General features: G+C 32.2%; 1 protein-coding gene across 1 annotated transcript; it reads left to right on the forward strand.

Moving 5' to 3' along the window:
* The first annotated feature begins 355 nt into the window (after positions 1-355).
* Positions 356-21,821, forward strand: LOC120338525 (guanine nucleotide-binding protein G(s) subunit alpha-like). Its single transcript, XM_039406544.2, has 14 exons — positions 356-631; positions 917-949; positions 2,696-2,857; positions 3,129-3,204; positions 3,562-3,616; positions 3,902-4,027; positions 5,376-5,473; positions 6,170-6,224; positions 8,824-8,897; positions 10,998-11,056; positions 12,908-13,028; positions 16,963-17,093; positions 18,447-18,514; positions 19,393-21,821. The coding sequence occupies exons 3-14, from the start codon at positions 2,719-2,721 to the stop codon at positions 19,534-19,536; spliced, it is 1,146 nt and encodes a 381-aa protein (XP_039262478.1). The 5' UTR covers positions 356-631; positions 917-949; positions 2,696-2,718; the 3' UTR covers positions 19,537-21,821.
* The last annotated feature ends 547 nt before the right edge of the window (positions 21,822-22,368 follow it).

The following is a 22,368-nucleotide window of genomic DNA, read 5'->3' on the forward strand; positions in this document are numbered from 1 at the left end:
ATTACGAGTTCAGGGACCGTCTGTATTAGCCAAGTGAATATACCTCCCCGCCCATAGGTTCCAGTCCCTTTACACAACTTGATTTGAAGTAGGCGTTCTCTCGAATAGGTTTCAAATGACCTTGATTCTGTTTTTCTTGGATCACTCTGTATACTATTTGGGAACTAGAAACCTGTAACCTTAATTTTAGCAAATAATTAAATCATGTCATCCAGCCTCTACTGAAAACATTCCCAAAAACTTTGGAAATTTTATTCCTCTCAGCCCTAACCGAGGAATATCGGAACTGGGAATCTTACCAGAGTGAAAACAAATGTGTCAGATCAGACTAGAATTTACACTGTTTCCTATTTTTTTTTGTTGTAGAGCAGTAGGCCAGCATTTGGAAATACCATACCAATCAGTTAACGTACTGCATTGGCAGTTCATTGTTTTGCGTTTTTTCTTGGATAAATACCATGGTTGAATATGCACATATTATGGATCGGGATTAATCAAAAGAAAAGCCACGATTTCATAGTAGCAGAAGATCGCCAGAGATCTCTTGTGACGGTTCATCTCCAATTCTCTACTTGTGCTTGAAGCTCAAAATCACTGTGACCAGAGAACAAGTGAACTGAAGTCGTTAAGGGTAGGTGGTATACTATACAGTGTTGAGTTTCTGCTCCGAATAAGTAATTTTACAAGCAAGTTTTGAGGGGCTCTGTTCAGATTTTTTTTTAAAGAAAATATGTTTTCTAAATTCTAATGCTCAAAATTGTTTTACAAGCTGTGATACCTAATGAAAATCACACTTTAATTTCACTGAGACAGCGTTTCGATCTAATGCTTACGAAACTCGTATCTAATATAGACCCTAAAATAACATTATGATAAACCGAGGCAGTAATATGATATAAAAATTATTTATTTTTAGATTCAACTTCAGATGTTTTCCATATTCATAACGGTAAGTCACTGTCATTTAGGAATTGTTGGGATAACCTCTTAAACTTGTTTCATAGTTTGATATTTAAGAAGATCAATAATCATGTTCAGCACGCTAGATTCTAAATTGACTTATTTAGGAAAGTATATCGAAAATTTTTTACAGATAATCAGAATTTCAATGGAAAAGTATGCGTTTTTGGAGTGACTGATATTTATATGTCCTTCCTCGTTGGTTAGGCACTGAAATTAATATGACATAGGATGGGGGTTTTGTATTGTTTCAATTGATAATGGAAACTAGATCAATATGTGTAAAAGAAGCACTTCAATGATCTAATTTACTTTAAATGAAAATTTTGCTAATCAAATTATTTGTAAAACCAAGGAATAATAATATAAAACATAACTAATTTTGAATGTATTAGAATATTCGATGCATTTTTGATGTTCTGATCATTGATTGTCTCGATAAGCAGAAAAATTGTACAAATCAGTGTGCATGAGGGCCAGTTGCTAAAAAAATACAGGTTAAAGTGAAAACCTAATTTAGTCCTACTCGGCCAATATCAACCCGTTGCTTGGAATTCCAAAATTTTACTAGATAAAATATAATCAACTTTGATTGCATTCAGTTTTCACTTTTTTTGAACCTTGTGAAAAGCCGCCAAAACGGACATTTTAGAGAGATGTTGCTAGAAACAATACAATGGTATTTTGTTATATAAATCCAGAAGTGAGAGTAACAGGCAGCAGATGTGTGACAAAATTATCGCACAGAGGCTGGGATAATAATACTATACTTTTATCAGTTGAAGTGGCTTTATGCGTCGAATTGATTACTATTCATCTATATTCTTGTGGTATTAACAGGGAGAAAGGAACACCTTGCAATAGACCTTTTTAAATTTTTAATGAATTTTTTATATGACGTCATCGCACTTTTATATAATGACATTGGTTTAGAACAATTGAGAATATATTATTCCGTACTCAAGATTGTTAGTTACTATATATATAGCTAGCTTTGGTTTAACTTCATCATATACTGATGATACAAAAAGTCATTAGGTAGGAAGCGTCAAAGGACAGACTTGTAATGTAGAATTTGGGATGGAAGTTTTTTGTTATCCAGTATTCTAGTTTTATTTTGCACTTTTATGATATGCTGCTGTAGATACAAGTCATCACAATTTTGATTAGAATTTCATTTTGTGATTTGCGTTTGAATATGTTGTTGTCCAAGGTTAGATTTTGACAGTCTCATTTCATGTTTATTCATGGAACTCTCATTCCCTATTTGTTTTTTTACGCTTTGATTAGAGAAGAACACCCACTTTTACTTGCTCTATTGAAATATTTATTTTATTTTTTCCCCGATTCATTCAGTGTTTTTTTTTTCATTTGGATTTGGTAAAGATTAGTAGGAGGTCATTTTCTGGTTTCTAATTAAGTGAAGGGTATAGCAAATATCTTGTTAAGAACAATTCATATTGATTATTATAAATTTATTATTTTAGCTTTTGTTTTTTGAATTAAATTAGCGACTGCTTAGAGATTTCCAGGCTGAATCGAATATTTAGAGATGATCATAATCAAAGATAGGAAATTTCACATTTTACGAGTAATACAGAATATCATGTGAAATTTTTTTTAAGCCATGAATTGGTCATTGGGTAAACTGTCTTGTCATGGTTGTCAATACTTCACACCGCTATCCTAGTATAAACTTGCTTTTTATCAATGTTCCAATTATCTTTTTTTCCAGAAACCTCATAGCTCGCCGGCACGATGATGGGGTGGTGCTGCTCTCGACCCCGGGGCAGTCCTGATGACGTTAACAATCCAAAATTTATTAATAAACAAATTAACGATCGTATTAATAAGGATAAACAAGAATACAGAAGTACTCATCGTCTACTTTTGCTTGGTAAAATCATCAGGATTTTTATTTTCAGCTTCTACTAATAAAATAATTTTGAATTTTTAAAAATCTAAAATTTTCACATTATAAAGGAGTTTTCTGAATACCAGTATCTGCTTTATACAGGTATTCCACATATAGCCTACATATTCATCACAACAACATTAGAAAAAATATTCAGTTTATTTGGCGATAATTCTTATTATATGACATGCTACTTTTTCTGATGGCATGATAATATTACTGTTTTTTCAATGAATTTTTCAAAATATTTCAGGTGCTGGCGAGTCGGGGAAGAGTACTATTGTGAAACAAATGCGAATTCTTCATGTTGATGGTGGCTTCAACGAAGAGTACGTATTCCAATTAGTGATTATTAACATTATATTACCTATATGTTCACCAAATTCATAAGGGGGTCGGAAAAAGTAACTCAGAAATTGTAACCCATGATTTATGACTGTAGTTATCATAGTAATGAGTTTGTAGTTTAGAATGCAATTGCATAAGCAAAATCAGTTGTTGGCACAGGAGCGTCATCCAAAATTCGATGGGGTTTTTGAATTTAAAATGATTAAATTGGATAAGATTTCGATGGCTAATTTTTACACTTTATACATTTCGGTTTTCTAAGCTCCTATTGTGTTTTTCCTTTGAAATCGTTTCATACCTTTTTATTTTTTTAATATTTTATACAATTTTTTTTTTAGAGAAAAGAGGCAAAAGATGTTGGACATCAAGAAAAATATTCGTGATGCCATGGTGGTATGTCTCCATTCTTTTTGTTTTTAGAAAAATCCAATATTTTGTGAGCTGACGTTTCTATGAAATCATTTTTATTCTGAATTTGATCGTTATTCGTTACTTTATCGAACATTTTTTCAAAATTGAAATGGATTTGAATCAATCTTAGCTATTTTGTATGTTCTTTTTTTTTAGAATGAACAATATTTATTGAGTTAGATTCTAATTTATAATAAGTGACTTTACCAGATAAATCTCTCTTCCCAAATGACCATTTTTCATTTTTTTTACTATTTTATTTTGCAGGCGGTAACCGGTGCAATGAAAACTCTAACCCCTCCAGTGGAATTGAAAAATAGTGAAAATGAACCTTATGTCGATTACATTCTCACAACTTCGGTTAATTTTAAAGAAGAAGAAGACTTTAATGATGTATGTACCGAATGCGGTACAAATGCACCAGTCTATTCAGTGCAAAAATTTAGTTTTGTAGTAAGAGGGTATAGGGCTAGGAGATATAAAACCTTTTGATTCGCTCATAAGCAGTGTGGGATTCATTAATTCTTCTATATTTAAGCTATGGTATTCAAATAGCAATACAGGTGCCAGCTATTGTTGCCAGCGTTGTTTCCAATGAATGTTTCCCGACCTTTGACCCCAGGAAATTTCTTCTTATACTTTAACATAGCAAAATTTTTGATGCTTATTTTAAGAGTGGTTACATGACTTGGCACCTATACACTGGTTTATGTGTTTCAAACCATTTTGATCTAAAATGAGGCAATTGTTACAACCATGCCAAAGGTGTCTAAGCGACTGCTAAATTGTGATTGCTAATTCACTTTTGTGTCTTGCTGATTAATTAGCCAATAATACGGAAGTAAACAAGGAAGTCAATGCTCGGAAAACATCCATGAACTGGCTGGTTTTTTGCTATTAAATATATACTGGCATACCAAGCCTAGCGATAGTCGATTTCTTTTTGGGACGTTTACCAGTGGGCTGAAATCACTTTCAGACTTTATCAACAGCAAAATAAGTTTCCATCCTATTTAGATGTTTCCATCTGAAACTGATGGTTTTAAAATATTCTTGGCAATTTCACATCAAATATGATTTATTTTCTTAGTGCCTTAATGCCTGGTTCGAAATGGTTATTAGTGATAGTAATATTATTATAATGAAGTATTCAATAATGACTATGTACACTGCTTGCATTCACTTTGTCGCAAGTTATAAATCTTGTATTGCAAACCATTTTCAGTTTTGTCGAGGGCTCTGGATCTTGTTTTGTCTGAATTTGCTACTGTTTGTGAAAGAATTATATTGTCTGTATATCTATAGATCAATCTCATGCTTTGTACATTTGATTGGCTAGTATGATTTATGATAAATCAGGGCGGATTATGCTAAACAGATTTAAACCAAGAAGTACTGCAAGCTGATATAGCACGATAATATGAAAGTAAAAATGACTCGATGCAGTCGATTTTTTTCCGTTGATTGATAGAAGGGTTTGAGTCTGAGAGTAATACTAAAACTCTTCCATTTACGTTTTGATAATAGAAGTTTGAAAATTGATGTATAACAAGTTAAACTACTTCAGAAATCGGTTTCCATATTTTCCCTATAACTCCTCATAAAATGGCGTCCATTGGTCTGAGCTATTTATCCAATGGGATATATTAAATTTACCAACTATATTTTCAATGAATTAAGATTTTTTTTGATATTACTCGGCTTTTTATTGCTCTATTATTTATTATGGCATTTTTTTCAGAGTTTCTTTGATAAAGTCCAGAGTCTATGGTCAGACGAAGGAGTACAAAAATGTTTCGAGCGGAGTAACGAATATCAGTTAATTGACTGCGCAAAATAGTAAGTGTCTAACCTTAGAATCTTGTGTTATATCATTTATTCAACTTTATCTAAGCAATGTTTTATATTTAATGATAAATTTTTGACTCTTTGCATGTAAAGATTCGATTAAGAAAAACGTTTGCAACGCGTAGTCTGCTTCATTTTATTCTCATGATTTTTTTACTTGATTACATAGCCTGCAAAAAAACAATTTCTGACCGAGATTTTTCCATGCACTGTGGGTTTAAAGTACCCATAGTAATTTTTTGTTTGAGGCTAAGAAGATAAAATATTTCTAATTTGGATAAAAAATTGTTCTAAATCAGTTAAAACGGTAAGTATAACATTGATTTCAAAACATAAGGGCGAACGCTGAGATTTCAACAATGAATTATGTAGATGCTTTTAAAAAAATGTTTTTTTGAAAAAAAATTTGAGCAACATTCAGCACAGTACGTATTTCAATGTTTGAAAATATATTTTTTCCTTATTTTTTCTCAAACAGTTTTCTCAGGTTTCACCCTTTTGTTGGGTTGAAGTCCTCGATAAGTGGTCTTTGGTCACAATCCAATGGACCCTTGTATCTAATGGAGTCGAAGTTACTGTCAATATGGTGTTATATATTGTTAACTTGGTCATTGACTTCCAACTCGTATTTTTAACTTATATATATATTTTTGCATTAATCTTAATTTTTTTTTATTATCTTTACAGCTTTCTAGATAAAGTTGAGATCATAAGATCTAAAAGCTATTCACCTACAAATCAGGTAATTATGTTTATTCATTGTGTTTTCCAAATTTGAACTTTGGAGTTCCGCCACAGCATATAGCATCCATCTTAAAATCATTTTATATATGCTATTCACTTTTTAATGCAATATTTTCAAATGTGGAGATTTCAGAATATAGATGTTTGACGTATATTTTATAATATTTGTGGTAGATTATAGCGATTGCTACAATCTACAGTAATTAGTCAATTAAGGAAGTTGAGTTGCGTATCACAATATTTTGTAGCGTGAATTTCATCAGTCAGCCAGGAACCTTGCGTCATTGTATCACAATATAACAAGCACCAATCAAAGTTAAAACGAGCATACGGAAGCTTGTTTCATCACTGGATCGGGCTTTCGCAATCTTATTCTGCATTACAGCATAATTTCAATGACTGTTTTGTATACCATGCTATAAATAGACATTTGATATACCATAGTACCGGTATAGACGAACTGTTTAATAAGTAACTAAACGATATATTTAGAACTCGGTTATGCATACTGTACAATGAGTACAAGGCCTCGTTTTGTTTTAAATTCAACATAATTTATAAATGATAACATAACATGAAGGTGCACTTGTTATTACTGGAAATGTGTATTTTCAGAGTCTATTATTTTGGATATTATGAACCGAACGTTTCAGTTATTGAATATATATTAATAAATAAACTGATAATTTATTGAGGTGTGTTGACTATTATGAATTGCTCGAAATATCACTCACTATCCGGTGTTTATGATTTGAAACTCGTTTCTTAATAATTTGTAAGAATATTTACTTCTTTGTCTACTTTTTTCGGAAATACATCAGTAAAAATATTTTTGTTGTAGATTAAAATGAAACATCAAATCCATAGATAAAATAGAGAACCAGTGGACAATTTAAAAAAATAAAAGTAATAGCCTTCTAACGAAATTCAACATCGGTCCATATTGTGCTCATTTTTTTAATTTCCTGCGTTTTCATTTACTATGTTCACTTCAAAACGTTCTGATGCTTTTGGGAGGAAAGGACCTTTCTGAATTGTTAAAGCTATTCGAAATATCCATTGAAGATTTTACGACTTGAGACAATGTAGAATAAAGGACCTTAGTCAAACAATTTTTTATGGTGAACTGTTCATTGGAAATATTCCCATATTCCAGGCTTTAATAAGCTTATCATTTCCGAGAATAGATGTTGTATGTTTCTATTTTTAAATTTTTATCGACCAGTTAAGGAGTTTATTTACTCAGTTTATGGTGCGCTATTATTATACTGGCCCTCCCACATTGATATATCAATGAATTTTTGGAAATGGAATTACACAAATTTAGAAATGAAAATGATAGGAAGTACGTTTTTTATATAATCTTTGCCTTTTTTTTTTCAACGAGATTACGGTTTATTTCAGTGGCTCTCACGGTTTATTTCAGTGGCTCTCACACTTTTATGATCCATGACCATCTTGAAAGACTTCCAAAACTGCTCTTCTATGAAAATACCCAGTTTTATTTTTATTAATGTATTTCCATCGGTTATGCGCTGTGTGTAATGGTACAAAGATAACAAGCGAAAGCAAAGAAGAAATGCAGTGTACGCAAAGAAAAAAAGCAAATGGTACTTTGTGAAGGGCTTCGGTCATGGACCCACTCCACGACATTCATAAATACGTATAAATTTTCCTGAAAGTGCTATAATTATCCAAATTTCAATATTCACCCTTTTATTGGAATCGTAAATCCTTTTAAGTTAGTAATTTGTGACATTTATTATGTGCAATTCTAGCACATTTATTCAAAGTTTCCATAATCATGTTATTCTGGAGTGAGTGGCGAACCTGTGTCATATTGTCATAATTTTTTTGATATAATAATAGAACGGTGCTCTGTTTACTTGGTGAGGTGATGTGAAGGCCGGGGCGATTTTATAATGTTAGCTGATATACCGTTTTACGAGACTATGTCAATATTACCAGAAATAATGTATTATATTCTGTAAACGTGGATCATAAATTAAAAACCTGGCTTCAGCAAACACCCAAACCTTCAATCCTTTTTGTTACTCTTAATAAATATTGGTGAATGGGAGTTTCTATATTAGAGATGACAATTTTTTTCTGACCGAAGACTTTATTTTTATGAATCAAAAATGGGGCTTTCATATATGCATACTGTTTAAACACTGACAAAGCATTATTCTATTAAGAAATTTTGTCAGAGATGTCTCATGAATTTGGTGGATAAAACATAATTCGTATTTGTTGCCATTTGTAGAAGTGATATTTGAACTAATTCAAATAATCAAAATTCTGTCAATTCTGTCAAACTTCATGTTTTCTTGTGAAATTTATATGGACGTTAAATTTTACAATATAAAATTTGGTAATACTGTGGATTTTGCAGGGCTGGCAAAAATTTTCAAGCGAAATATCTTTCGGTTTTTGCATGAAAATCCTGCGCTCATCCAGAACATATGCTATGTTCCTTATACTCACTAATTTACAATTCACTCATTTACAATTCATTTTAAATTTTATTGCAGAAAATCCCAATACTCACTCAACAATTCTCACTCGTTTTCAATTTCTTCTCAATTATTTTGCAGGATCTCCTCAGATGTCGTGTTTTGACAAGAGGAATTTTTGAAACCAAGTTTAATGTCGAAAGAGTTAAATTCCAGTAAGTTTATTTGATGTTTTTTTAACCAAAAATAGGTTGCAGATTTGCTGCATTTTGGGTGGGATATCCTAGGTGATAAGGTTTAGCAGCAGAATTCGGCAAATTGGTTGCTTAGCAGTTGAGAATGCCAAAAAAATTAATTTATTCGTACTTTGACTTTGATTTTTTTTTTTAATTTTGATGATACTATAATGGATACTAAATATTCATGCGTTTACTCTGAAGTAGGCTTTGTAGTCTGGACAATCATCCAGTGATGTTATGTAAGGGGTAATGTTAATAATTAATGAAAAATTGGAATATGATTCTTGATTTATAGTTTCGTTAAAAAATCAGATAAATTGAATTCAATAATGTAATACAGCAGTATTAAAGTTAGCATATAATTTTACTGTTTATTTACCACACATACGATCCATGAAGAAATTAAATGTCCATGTGTGATTGATATCAAGTGAATGCCAGTTCGATTATGATTTCAAAAAAAGTCAAATTAATTCTTGATAGATTTTTATTTTTTCTTGTAATAGTATTGAAATTTAAGCTTTCACTTTCTAAAATATACATGCCCAGAAGCAAATTTCCAGGATTTGAGTTAACCTTCTAGTGAAAATTTGAGATTTAACAAGAATTTATTTGCTTTATCGAATCAAAATAAAAGTTTTCTAGGTGGTAATAAAGTGCGAAATTAGGATTATAAATATTAATAACCACATCAGATGACATATTTACTGTATACGGGTTTGCCCCGAAAAAGATATAAAAAGCTAATATAGTTTGGAAGAACGGAATCTTTCCAGTGCGGCATCATCACCTATTTTATTGCATTATGGGTAAAGTGGTGGGCATTGGATAAGTTTAACCCTTGACCTTTAATGTCGAATGATTGGTTTGTCAATTCATGACGGATTTAACTTATTTTATCTATGACATACTGTATCACCTCTCTCATTTTAAATCCAAATTGGTAGCTTTCAATTTGACTAGCTAAAAGAGATGGCTAAAATAGTTTAGCCGGTTCAACTTCTTTTGGATCAAATTAACTTCTAGCGGTAGAATCAGTTCTGCTTCCAAAGATCATATTTCTATAAATAGCACAGTAATTTTCTTTTCTCTGATATTTGAGATATTTGATATTAAATTCGAAACGAGCGTTGATATTTTCACCAGACGGTATTTACCTACATACAGTTCACATCAGATCAGATGATCTGAAAAAACACATCGCCATCAAAAAAAATTTTAACCTTTGCATACCTGTTACAAAAATAGTAATCGCTGAGATAACAGAATATAAGTATACTACATTATGCATATTTCTAAAATATCCCCAAACGAAACCTAAATCTGTTTTCATAAATATATTTTTCATTTTGCAAATGATATTCAGAATACTTTTTTTTTGTTAAATTTGCATCTTTTTTACGCAGTGAAATCAAGAATATTATGTTAAGTTATATAATAAATTCTAAATTGCAATATGTTATATTCCTAACATTTTTACTTTATATTTTGAAGTTTGGGATGTTTTGCCAAGGCTTCATCTGTTGAGTAGTTATTTATGTTTTTCTGTACTTCACTTTCTTTATAGGAAATTGCATGATAAATATTTATTCTAAAATCTGGAAATATCGTAATTTCAATTGAAAACAAGAATGAAAAGTTTCTCAGGAAATCGTCAATTTGAAATTCTTTGGGTTAAATCCCATGTCATCAGGGTGTAGTATAATGGGTAGGATATATCTAACAGGAAAAATGCCGTTTTTCAAATAATAGTAGCTTCGTGCATATGTTGGATATCACATGCTCGAGGCCTTGTTCATAGTAGAAAGCATGAATGAGCATTGTTAATAAAGATTTTAATTTTAATTATCAAATTGATAATTTTCAGTTCATAACTTGAAATTTCGTGAAAATGATTCGTACGTAAGTCTCAACCTAAGCAGTATTGAAAAGAAATTTGGTCATCTAACCACAAATCCTCGTTATTTTTTCAGTCCCACCTCCATTATTTACATTACAATAACCTACATCCTATTGTGTACAGTACCATTTGCATTTTGCAATCAATACTCATTTCACCTACTCTGTATTTTTCAGTATGTTTGACGTGGGAGGACAGAGAGACGAAAGAAGGAAATGGATACAATGCTTCAATGGTATGTTGTTGCTATCGAATTGTAACAGCATGTTCATGCTATAACATATGCCATTTGTAAATTGAAACTCAGTTGTATTATGGAGTTATTAACTTTTTTTAAAACTTTTATTTATAGTAGGTAGTTAGCAAAATAGGTGGGGTATTTAAAGGTTGTCTATGGTTGCGTAACATTTTTTATTTTTTCAAAATCTTAAACCAATCTTACATAATTTTTGTACGACTGTTTCAACGTTTCAAGATACCGTTACCCAACCCTGTTACACTGATATTTGTTGAATATACTTTGCCACATCTATAAAGGGCTACATTATTACCAATAGTTGGTTTATTTCAACTAAAAATTAGAGTTATTCGAACAAATGTTATCTAAATTATCCCTGGGTTTCAATGTTATAGAAACCTTAGTACGAATAGTATGTTTTGAATAGTATGAAACTATTTCATTACATGGCAGAATCGTCAATGAATCAAAATCCAAAGACGCCAGCAAACTCACTAGTGCGCTTGCAAAACTTTGTGCAATACTGACCTTGACCTTGCACATGCCCGATTTATTGCATCGCTGTGTGCATTTTCAATGTCCCATACCAGGCCATGTGTAATTTAAATTGATGGTGTCACCAGAGTTTAAATGCAGGATGTAACATATTAGCTGGTCTGTCTAACAAAAAACCAATATATCATTTCGGCATTTCAAGGACAGATTTCAGTAGAATGTTGTCTTCAAATTTGCTTAAGTTTATTTTTAGAACAAAGTACACATCTGTAATCTGATATTGATTTCATTTTCAAATGGTAACAGTATGGACAGATTTCCAGTAAAAAGGTTGTTAACCGATGTTTTCAGATTAACACAGCTTGCATGCAAGGAACTGTTTCACACCTAGATTATCATCCGTTACCCCCTCTCTCTTTTTCACAAGGAGAGAATTCGAGAATTTTTTTTTCGATAATAAAATGGTGGCCCAGTTTGATAAGGATTTTGTTCTATTAATATTATATGACTATCAGGGACTCGCGGTGGCCGAAACCAAATATTCCACTATTCCGAATACATTCTGAAAAAATATTTTCAAACATGGAATATCGTAAAACATTCTAAATTGGGAGCGAGGCTATGTGGAATATTATATACATCAATATATCTTCATATTGATAATACCCAAAACGACTTAAATTATGTAAGGTCATTGCTTTGTGTTGTTTGTTATCAGTTGAGATATCATACTTGTGAGTTGTGAGATATGTGCTTGTCTGGTGGCTTGAAATCTCTTATATTCAAATTAAAGATATCCTAAACTTTTTATTACTGAAATTCGAATGTATTCAAATATTTAATTTTTTTTGGATATCCCTGACTATCAGTCCTTCAAACATAAATGATGTGATAAATCATTTCTCTTTTATGGTTAAATCACTAGAATTAACTATGGCATCACATGTCAATCTCAACACCTTGTATTTGCAAGCTGGTGATGCTCGTTTATAAGACTATTTGTATGTACCCATATATTAGTTCCTACTTCCAATTTCAAATCTTCGGTTAGAAGGCTTTCTTAACCATACTGTTATCCTCATTGTATTAACTCAAATTGCTCCTAGTCCTGCTTCAATTGGTATTTACGGGTGTGTATTGCAACACCACAATTCCATATAGTTTTCAGTATATCTTGGCAATCTGCGTTCTAGCTGCCGCCCTTTACTGTGCTTAGAGTGAATATTTGCTTTGAACGAACTCTAAAAAAGGGTACATAAAGCTTTATGATCCATATGCCTACTATCTCTTTATTCAAAATATCAAAATCTTCAGGAATTAGCTATTTTTAATTGAACCATATTCATTTTACAGAGGTTACTGCAATTATTTTTGTGGTGGCCAGCAGCAGTTATGACATGGTATTACGGGAAGATCCAAGCCAAAATCGCCTCAAGGAGGCACTCGACTTATTCAAGAACATATGGAATAACAGGTTAGTAGCAGTTATTCAAATTGCATTTGCTACCATTCGCCTAATTGAAGTTGAAAATAATTCTACAAGAATAGGCCTTGTTATAGCTAGAATTGATACAACTTATTTATTTTGTTAGTAATGTGTGCAGTTGAGATTATTTTGTCAAAGGTTTTTTAAGTGTAGTTTAGAAATGAACGGCAAAATTTTAGCGATTTTCGTCACAGGACTCTCACGTTTAAATGTAGTAGCCATTTATTGCGAAGGTCGTAAGCAAGGCTGATCAGAATCTTGGGGCATACCAGAAAAATAACATATATATATATAACATTCATTTCAGTTTATCGGATGTAATCGATTTTATGAACAACATAACTAATTAATGAACAACACAACTATAACTGTGACGAGCACACTATCTAAATTTTGCTTGAATATTTTGTTGGAATATACACTGAAATAATATAATTTCTGTTGCATACAGCAAAGTATAATAGTAAACATTGAACATTATTATATTAATCATGACGCTTTGACCAAAGTGCTGTCTGAAAAAACAAAATTTCATGCAAAATTATATATTTGGTGTTTCATTCATAGTAGCAATTTGTGAATATCCCATCTCAATTTTAAGAGTACTTATTGTTGCTTGAATACAAAATATACACACATGTACTCATAGGGCATTGTACTAAACGTCCATCTACTTGCCAGGATCATATAAAAAGTATATTATTAAATGGAAAGTAAAATAGGGTTACTTACAAATGTTCCCAATTGTATAGTATAACTGGCATAATATACAAAGAATTCGACCATATTTTAATGACAATTGGCAACAATATTACATGCCTTACTATGGCAACATAGCCGCTATTTTTAGTTACTGGCTTTGTTTCGCTTGCAAATGTCTCACCACAATTTCATTTATTTCACCTGCACGAAAGAGCGGGCGTCCCGCCCAACCAGCAACCATAAAAATTACCTTAACGAAGATAGCTTCCTCCCACCCGCACCTGCTTAATTTCATGTTCTCCCGTTTATTTCTTTAATATAAAAAATTGAGAGAGTGAGAATATGTAAGCTTGTCTCAATGTATACAATCGTTGTGCTATAAATAGATTTGGAACTATAAATAGCACGGCCTACATAAATAAGTTCCACTTTCTCTCTCTCTCTCTCTCGGCATTTTTAACAGGCAGTCACGTTCTTGCTCTCTCATATTTAATAAAGAGAGAAAGAAAGATGCCCGCCGTCACTCTCGTTTTCTTTCCATTTTCTCTCTTTTTCACTGGGCCGTGTAATCCCATAAAAAGGAGAGAAGAAGATGTTTTCTTTAGGCAGTAGTCTACAATGTACACTCACTATTGCATTGTGTCTCAGAATTTGTAATCAAATTGTCTTGTCCAGATATGTTTTAATCTCAGATATGTTTATTGACTAGATACATCCCGGCTTCATTTATTTTAGGCCATCAAATAACTCTCTATATAACTAATTTGAATGTCCAAAATCAATTTCAAATATCACTTCAATTCGCTAGATTTATTTAAACTTTCTGGCTTTGGTAATTTGGCATGCCCTTTATCTACTTAATAATATAACAGAGGAGCCTACATGTCAGTTTAATTATATAACTAATTTAATTTATTATATATTTAACAGTTTGCTATTGTCGTGTAAGATCACAGTTTATGTGCTACATATATCTACTGTGACTAATCCAGCTGGAAGGCTTTTATATTTGAAAGCCTAATTCCATAAATGTGGTATTTCCTCAATGAATATAGACATTAACAGTGTATATGGTTTTTATGTATTTGTCAAGATTTATAGACTTTTTCAGTGTTAAAATATTGAGATGACATTTGTTTCACAATAAATCATTCAATAATTATTAATCGAAAAAAAAATTCAGAATATTACATATTTGAAAAGGAACTTGTTTAAATCGTTTTAACATTGTTTTATTACTGTTTGAAGCTTGATTCGAAAATTTAATATGCAAAATAACAAATTGAATAATCGCTTCAAAGTAGTTCAGGATACTGGTGATAATTCAGGACATCCCGCTTCATCATTTTTGTACTTTTTTATGAATATATATGCAGATAACAATATTATTTATATCATCTATGCCAGTTTGAACCATCACGAACCAACGTACCTCTGATTCATTTCATACTACTTCCTTGTATAGCATCTACCTATTCAACAGCCAATGAAATATTTGAAATTATTTCAGTGCTGACTTTGGATATAGCTTGGCCTATGTGTTTATTCACATTTAAAATAAGTTATAGATTGTTGTTCTTCGTCCTTTGGTCATATTGAAACCGAATTTATTAAGAGGAAGGATTCCTATCCATTAGTATTTTTTATCATATAGTCCCAAGGGTTGGAAATTCAGAGGCACAATCACACATATTTAATTTGTGGGCAACTTGACGTGGTAAACAATATTTGTGGCTTTGTGTGAATTGATTTTGTATACTTGTATTCTATTATCGTATTATTTAGTAAATATAACTGTAATATTGTATGCATTCTTACTGTTTTGAATACCTATAAAATTAAATCATTCTATCCTCCAAAACATTTTCAATATATATATATATAGTTTATACAAATAACGATAAATATCAAAGCAGCCTTGGAATCATTACTGTTATTTAATGAGCTGAGTTATTTTTGTTTAGTAAATACGTCAAAATATTTTCGAAAATTGGCAATTAATGAATATTATTATGCCAGTGATATATCAAGCATTTTTTTCTATAACAATGAAAAGCGTCATACAATTGTATTTTTCTGTTAATAACACCAGAATGCATACTCGAAATGGTTTTAGCGTTTGATTTTATAATATGTTGCTTCTTCGGCTGGTAAACTGATTGAGCACACTTAGACATCATATAAAAGCGTGTAATGGTGAAGCATTGTCACTTGTTGCAAACGATTAAACTATGTTAACTAGATAACAAAGTAGCCTTCTACATATCAGTACCTGGTAGTTCCGATCCTGGTTTGACGAAAAAATGAAATTAAGTACGCCGTATAAAATTTAACCATATGAAACCAATAGTACTATCAAGCGTGATTATTAATAAGATGAAGCACCATAATCATCAAAGCTTTGAAGTAGTTACATGTTCTTCATACTATATTCTTCATGAAGTTATGACTACATTTCACCAGTTATGCTATTTCCATATTTAGTGCAAAATCATTACAGATTTGCCAGCAAATTACCGTACACCTAGCTATAATTTTCATATTGGGGTTGAGTCAAGATTCCTTTATATTGAAAGTTGTTTTGTTATTTCTCAACATTTGTTGCTGAGCTGCAATTGCAGATTGCTTTTTATTCCCTTCTAACTACGAGGTCAATGTTTTGACCTAATCAATATTCATGAAATTTCCCCAGCTAGCTAAAACTATATACTTGAGTTATTGTAGGTTGCACTGAATTGACGGTGTTTTGCTGAGATAATAATTTAATAATTTTCCCCCTTTTTTTTTTTTAATCTTTTGCCGCTTCTGAGATATTTCATTCAAATTTCGAGAAATTATGATTAGATATTTATTATCAATTTTTGAATCACCAGGAATACAGCAGGGACTTTTTTCTCGTTGTTTTAAGTCATTGAATCGGAAGAAAGGTGTTATATGCCAGATTAACATATTAAATTCTGTAAATAGTAGATAATCAAATCGTCAATGAAGTGTTAATATATTTTATTTCTATTCAATCTCACACAAGAATATTTGTTATATCGGCTATTTATAGATTGTGCAATCATGTATTGCTTAAGCTTTGGCAGAACAGGGGGAAAATATAAAGCATTATCTATGATCTTCTACTGGAGATTATTAAGATGTCCCATTGGAAATTGTGATCAAACAATTGTGGCTGTTATTCTGTGAGGACTGATTTTTATTTTATTTTTTCCAGGTGGTTACGGACGATATCCGTTATCCTATTCCTTAACAAACAAGACCTGCTAACAGAAAAAGTTCTTGCCGGCAGGTCTGTCCTAGAACATTATTTTCCTGATTTCGCACCGTATCGCATCCCTAATGACGGTAAGTCCTATCTATTTTTTTGTCATTTATGTCTACTGTATTTCCTATACAGATTTGTCGGCACTCCTGAAGTATGCGCACCAAGATGTCGCACAACCTGAACTCTGAGTTCAGGTTGTGCGCCATCTTGGCGCGCATACTTCAGAAGATCTGATTTGTCAAATATTTGAAGCTTCGGTTGGTGATGCCATTCTTAGCTAGTACTTCTGCATTTTGAAGTGCTGAATTTCTCAGTAGACATACCAATGTGTATTTGAATTAATGCTTAATTTTAACATGTAAACCTCAATATTTGTCGTAATGTTTATTCACAGTAGGTCGTTTTCAGATTTTTTGACATAAAAAAGAATCAAAAGGCTAGGTTACTAAACTATTCAAATATGGATACCTGTACTCGTATAGAATATGTAACAAATAAGGATATAAAAGTATGGGGAGTTTTATTAATAGCAAATTTTATAAGTTACAATAAACATTTTCAGTCTTTATATAGAGACAAACCACGGATGACATCATTTTAAACCATCAGCACATTTGTGCATACATCTGATATTAAGTTATGATGGTCAATTCATGATATTACAAAGTAGCTATTGTACTTGGCTGAACCATTCAATATTTTCCTCTTCTATCAAGCCATGCTACAACATGTTCTATTTTTAGAAAGGGAAAATTTAGTTTGCGCATTCAGTTAAATGCTGCAAGCGTGCTAAAAATAGATTTAGAATTAAGGACAATTCTGAGGGGCATGACAATTTACGGCATAGTCTACACAATGCAGATGAATTATTCATTCTTCTCTTCCAAGTACTCGTGATGTCGACACAAATCATGTTCTGCAGGCTTATGTATAACGCTTCCGCTGCTGGTGTTTCTCAAACTCTTGTTGCAAAATTAATGGCTGTAAATTAGAAAACTTTATGCCATCTATCCAGTTGGTTTAGTATGTTATGCCTGATTTTATATTGCATAATATTACTAAGCAAATGATAAAAATTTTGTAGGAAAAAAACTTGCTAATTATTTGGAAATCTCTTTGTTTCATTAGTGCTCTCTCCTGTTTTATTAAAGTTGAATCAGTAGTAAAAATAAAATGCCTCATCTCTCAAGTCTCTGAAATATGGTAGTTTGTATTTAAAATTTTTTGTTCATCATAATTTCAATTCAAGATCAGTTGTACTAAATGTAATCAATCTGAACATCACTTGGCTCGCCTTGAATGATAATAATAGCCTAGTTGAGACTTGAAAAAGGATTTTTAAGCAATGTATCTGTGTGTGTCTTAGTAGGCACATTACATTTTAGTCTATAGTATACCGTTCGTTCATAACTCAAAACTCTATCTACTTCCAGCGACACCCGATGGCAACGAGGATCAGAACGTTACTCGAGCAAAGTATTTTATTCGTGATGAATTTTTGGTAAGTTTGTGCATTAGATTCTTAAATTTTTCCATCATTGGGAATAAACGGTAGTTGAACAGTTCAAAATTTCAAAACACAAAAATGTTAAAATGTTAACATTTACAGCTATGCCAATTTACCATACTATTAACGTAATAACGTTAAAAAAAATATATTTGTGATATTATATGAGATGAGTGTAACAACTGCAACAATATATATTAAAAATTATTCCCTAGGTATTACTGCAAGCTATGGGTGGCCCCAAAACAATAGAACCCAGGTCATTTGGAATATGTGATAGAGTAGGGGTGTGCAACATTTTTTGTCTGTGGGCCATATAACCAACTTCGGACATCTAGCTGGGCCACACAAAAAAATAAAATTTTCCATGTACACAACAAATTAAAAAATTGGTGACAACCAGAGCGCCACGGGAAAGGCAAGAATGCGGCTACCGCTTACCCTTTTGGTAATATAGGCACAGGGCATATTGACGAAAGATCCATGTGAGCGCCTTTTTAATAAAAATAAACTGTCAGATTAGTATTTTATGCTTGAATCGGAGGGTTGACAAGGGCTTGGCAGAAAAGGTTGTGAGCACGGGTCACCTGTTGCGCACCCCTGTTCTAGAGAGAATGTAAATGTTGTGCAAAACTTCCTAGATTGCTGAAACTTTTAGGCACAATCATGCACAAACACAAGTTAGAGTATTAAATAAATTTTCTTCATTTTTGTAAAATTAAAAAAAGTTATGGGTTATATATTTTTTGGGGGTCACTTTGTTTCTTTTAGTTATCCATGATTATAATATTAGGTTGGTAGGTTTTTCCATATTGTTTTTAGTTATTTAACTGATGCTTGGTTTGTTGTAACACAGTCTTTTCTTATTGCAGCGATTAAGCCAATCAGGAGAAAGTCGCCACTATTGCTATCCGCACTTCACATGCGCAGTGGACACTGAGAACATCCGTAGGGTGTTCAATGACTGTCGAGACATTATACAGCGTATGCACTTAAGGCAATACGAACTGTTGTGAGTCGAACTTTGCCGAATGACGCGAGTAAGGGTCTGTGTCCAACAATAACAAAATGCTGGGGAAGAGAATTGAAAATGAAATGAACCTGAGAGGAGACACTGATGAAAGAAAGGCGCAAGCGAATGGCGCCGAATGACGGCACCTCCATTTTAACTTAAACATATAAAATGAAAGCTTGTTCATTCAAATAATGAGAATGGCTGAACATTAGAGCTCCACTTCACCAGGCACGGTCGCACGAGAGCCTGTTTTCTTTCTTTCCAATCAATATTTTAGACCGATGCAAGTTATTATCTCGGTCTCGACGGCAAGTGAAACGGAATTCACATTTTTCCTCTGAGGTTCGCCTCCCTCAGACTACAACGGTACGTAAACAGACTGATGTATCTTTGATTTTTCGCTTCGATTTAGAGGTTCACTTATTTTTCTATCTCCAGCCAGATAAAAGAAATTTAAATCCAATATGTAAGCTAGGAAATTCATTATTTTTTGCAACTTGACCGGCGGACCGACGCTGCAAGTCTGCCAATCCTCATTTGCAACGATGTGATTTGTTACCATTGATTGATCGATTACTACCAGTTGTGTGTTGAAATAATTTGTTTTGAAATATCCAGTATACAGGTAAACATTCGAAAATATTTCCATATTACAATTCGTGTGGCAACAAGAATATTTTAAGTTCGGACATGTAAAACAGATTCGTATTTACTATCCGAAACAAACTTACGTTTTTGCATAAATTGGAATCAGGTTTTATCTGGCCACATGTGTATCATACTTGTTTATGTAATCATAGGATGCAACTAGCTTTTAAGCTTGAATCAAAAAAATCCTAATTCAACTTGATATGTGCTTATTTTTTTTTGAAATGTCAATCTTGTGATCGAATTTCTTTTTTAACTGGAGATATCCATTACTGGGCAGTCTTATATTCTATAGTTGTTCCTTCAAATTATCAAATTATGCTGAAAAACCATAAAAATTTAAGTCGTACTCAAACCTGCTGTGTTTCTTGGCTATTTGCATCCATATTTTTACGTAAACAAGTGAGTAAAATAAATGCCTCGCTAATTAATTTTCGTGGTTTTCGAGCAGCGTCATTCATAATTGGTGCAGTGATTTCCCAGTACTTTGTAATTTATTCGTGGCTACTTAAATTTGGTTTACACTCTCTTGCTGAAAGATAGTTATGTTTTGATGGATATAACAGCGTCTGTCTATTGAAAGTTCAGTTGTCACTCTGTGGTATAAACAATAAATAATGCTCATTGCGCTCTGTACTGGTTGTATTTTTCGGTCCGCTCTTCAAATTTTCTAGATCGGTTTGTTTGTTAAAGTAACTATTACTACTGCTTTCCTGCCACATAATTTAATGATCAGATTATACTGAGCACGGGTCAGTTCTACAAATTATTTAAAAGCTTACATCCTGTCAAATGCCAATTCTAGTTTTCGATGGATTTTTGGGCAGGGCCGATAATTTTATTTTTATTTCTACTCTTTCATGAACTTTGGATACTTACCCTGTTGTCAAGACAGTGTCTTCTACCTAGAGAATCTATTTGTTTTCCCCATTTCTTTGTTAATCACGATTTTTTTATCAGACTTCTTTTCATTAGTATCAGTTCAAGTCTAGTCCAATGATTCATTGTGAAAATATTTAATAATAGTAATAACATATTATGTCTTTGGAACTTGGGTGGAAATTTCAGGAACTGAACTACTTCTGGTTTGTTGATCAGTTTTTTTGAATCGATATTTAATCTTGTATGAATTTCTTCACGAATCTATAAAACAATTTAAACATATTTTTTGAGTATTTGGAATTTGAATTTCATAGAGCGTTTTTAAGATCCCTTTTTATTTATCGATTATCGAACTCCTTTTTTTCGCGAACAGTTTAAAATCATCGGACGCTCCCCTATTTTCTGCTATTTGTGCTTTCTCTAAAGCCAGTTTGTAACTTTTCAATGATAGTTTTCTTTGGTTCTTTACCTTATCTATGAATTTGATATAAAAGTATTGGTTATGCATGTACCTTTAGGCTGTGAAATTTGACGGGTTTCTTTTTTCCTCAGGGGGGGGGGGGGGATTCGAGGGTATTATGTGTGTAATGCATACCTCATGAATAAATTGACCTTTCAACTTTGCATACTGACAAATTTTAGTTGTCTTTTATTAAGGTAGGTAATTGCCGTTGATTGTGTGCAAATTAGTCCAACTGCATCTTTGCAAGCAATATTTTAGATGTGGTATTATGATCGGAAAATCTTTTGTATTTCCGCAATTCAAAAATTTCTCTTAATCGACTAGAGAATTCAGAAAAGGGTGTTCGTTGGTAAAATACATGGCTTTGTTAAAAATGCTGGCCAGATCTAGCTCGCTTCACTTCATTATTTCTATTAAAGTTTTCACTGTTTTAGGGGTGAAAGTATTAATTTATATAATCTGTGTTGGTTGGGTAGTGAGTTTATATACGCCACGCCCCTGATGATAAATTAATGGATATGCTTTTACTTTTCTGTTGTTTTTTTACATACCAGTTACTATTTTCTCTCGATTATTCCTTGATTGTATGTATCAAATGATAAGGTTTTACCTGACTATTTTCACATTTCTGTACATGCATAGCTAACAATGATATTTGACCTCGGCTCGGCTATGAAAAATCTGAGTGAAAATATCATTAACATCATGCAAGAAGTTTCGTAACTAGACTTCACAAAATTGGGTTTTTATTCTAAATGTGATATGTTTATTTATTTTATTTTTGCTTGTTTTTATTTGGGTATGATATGATGAAGAGTGGGAACGACAAATTTTAAAAAA

This window comes from Styela clava, chromosome 10 (genome assembly GCF_964204865.1).
Source record: "Styela clava chromosome 10, kaStyClav1.hap1.2, whole genome shotgun sequence".
Classification (NCBI taxonomy): Eukaryota; Metazoa; Chordata; class Ascidiacea; order Stolidobranchia; family Styelidae; genus Styela; species Styela clava.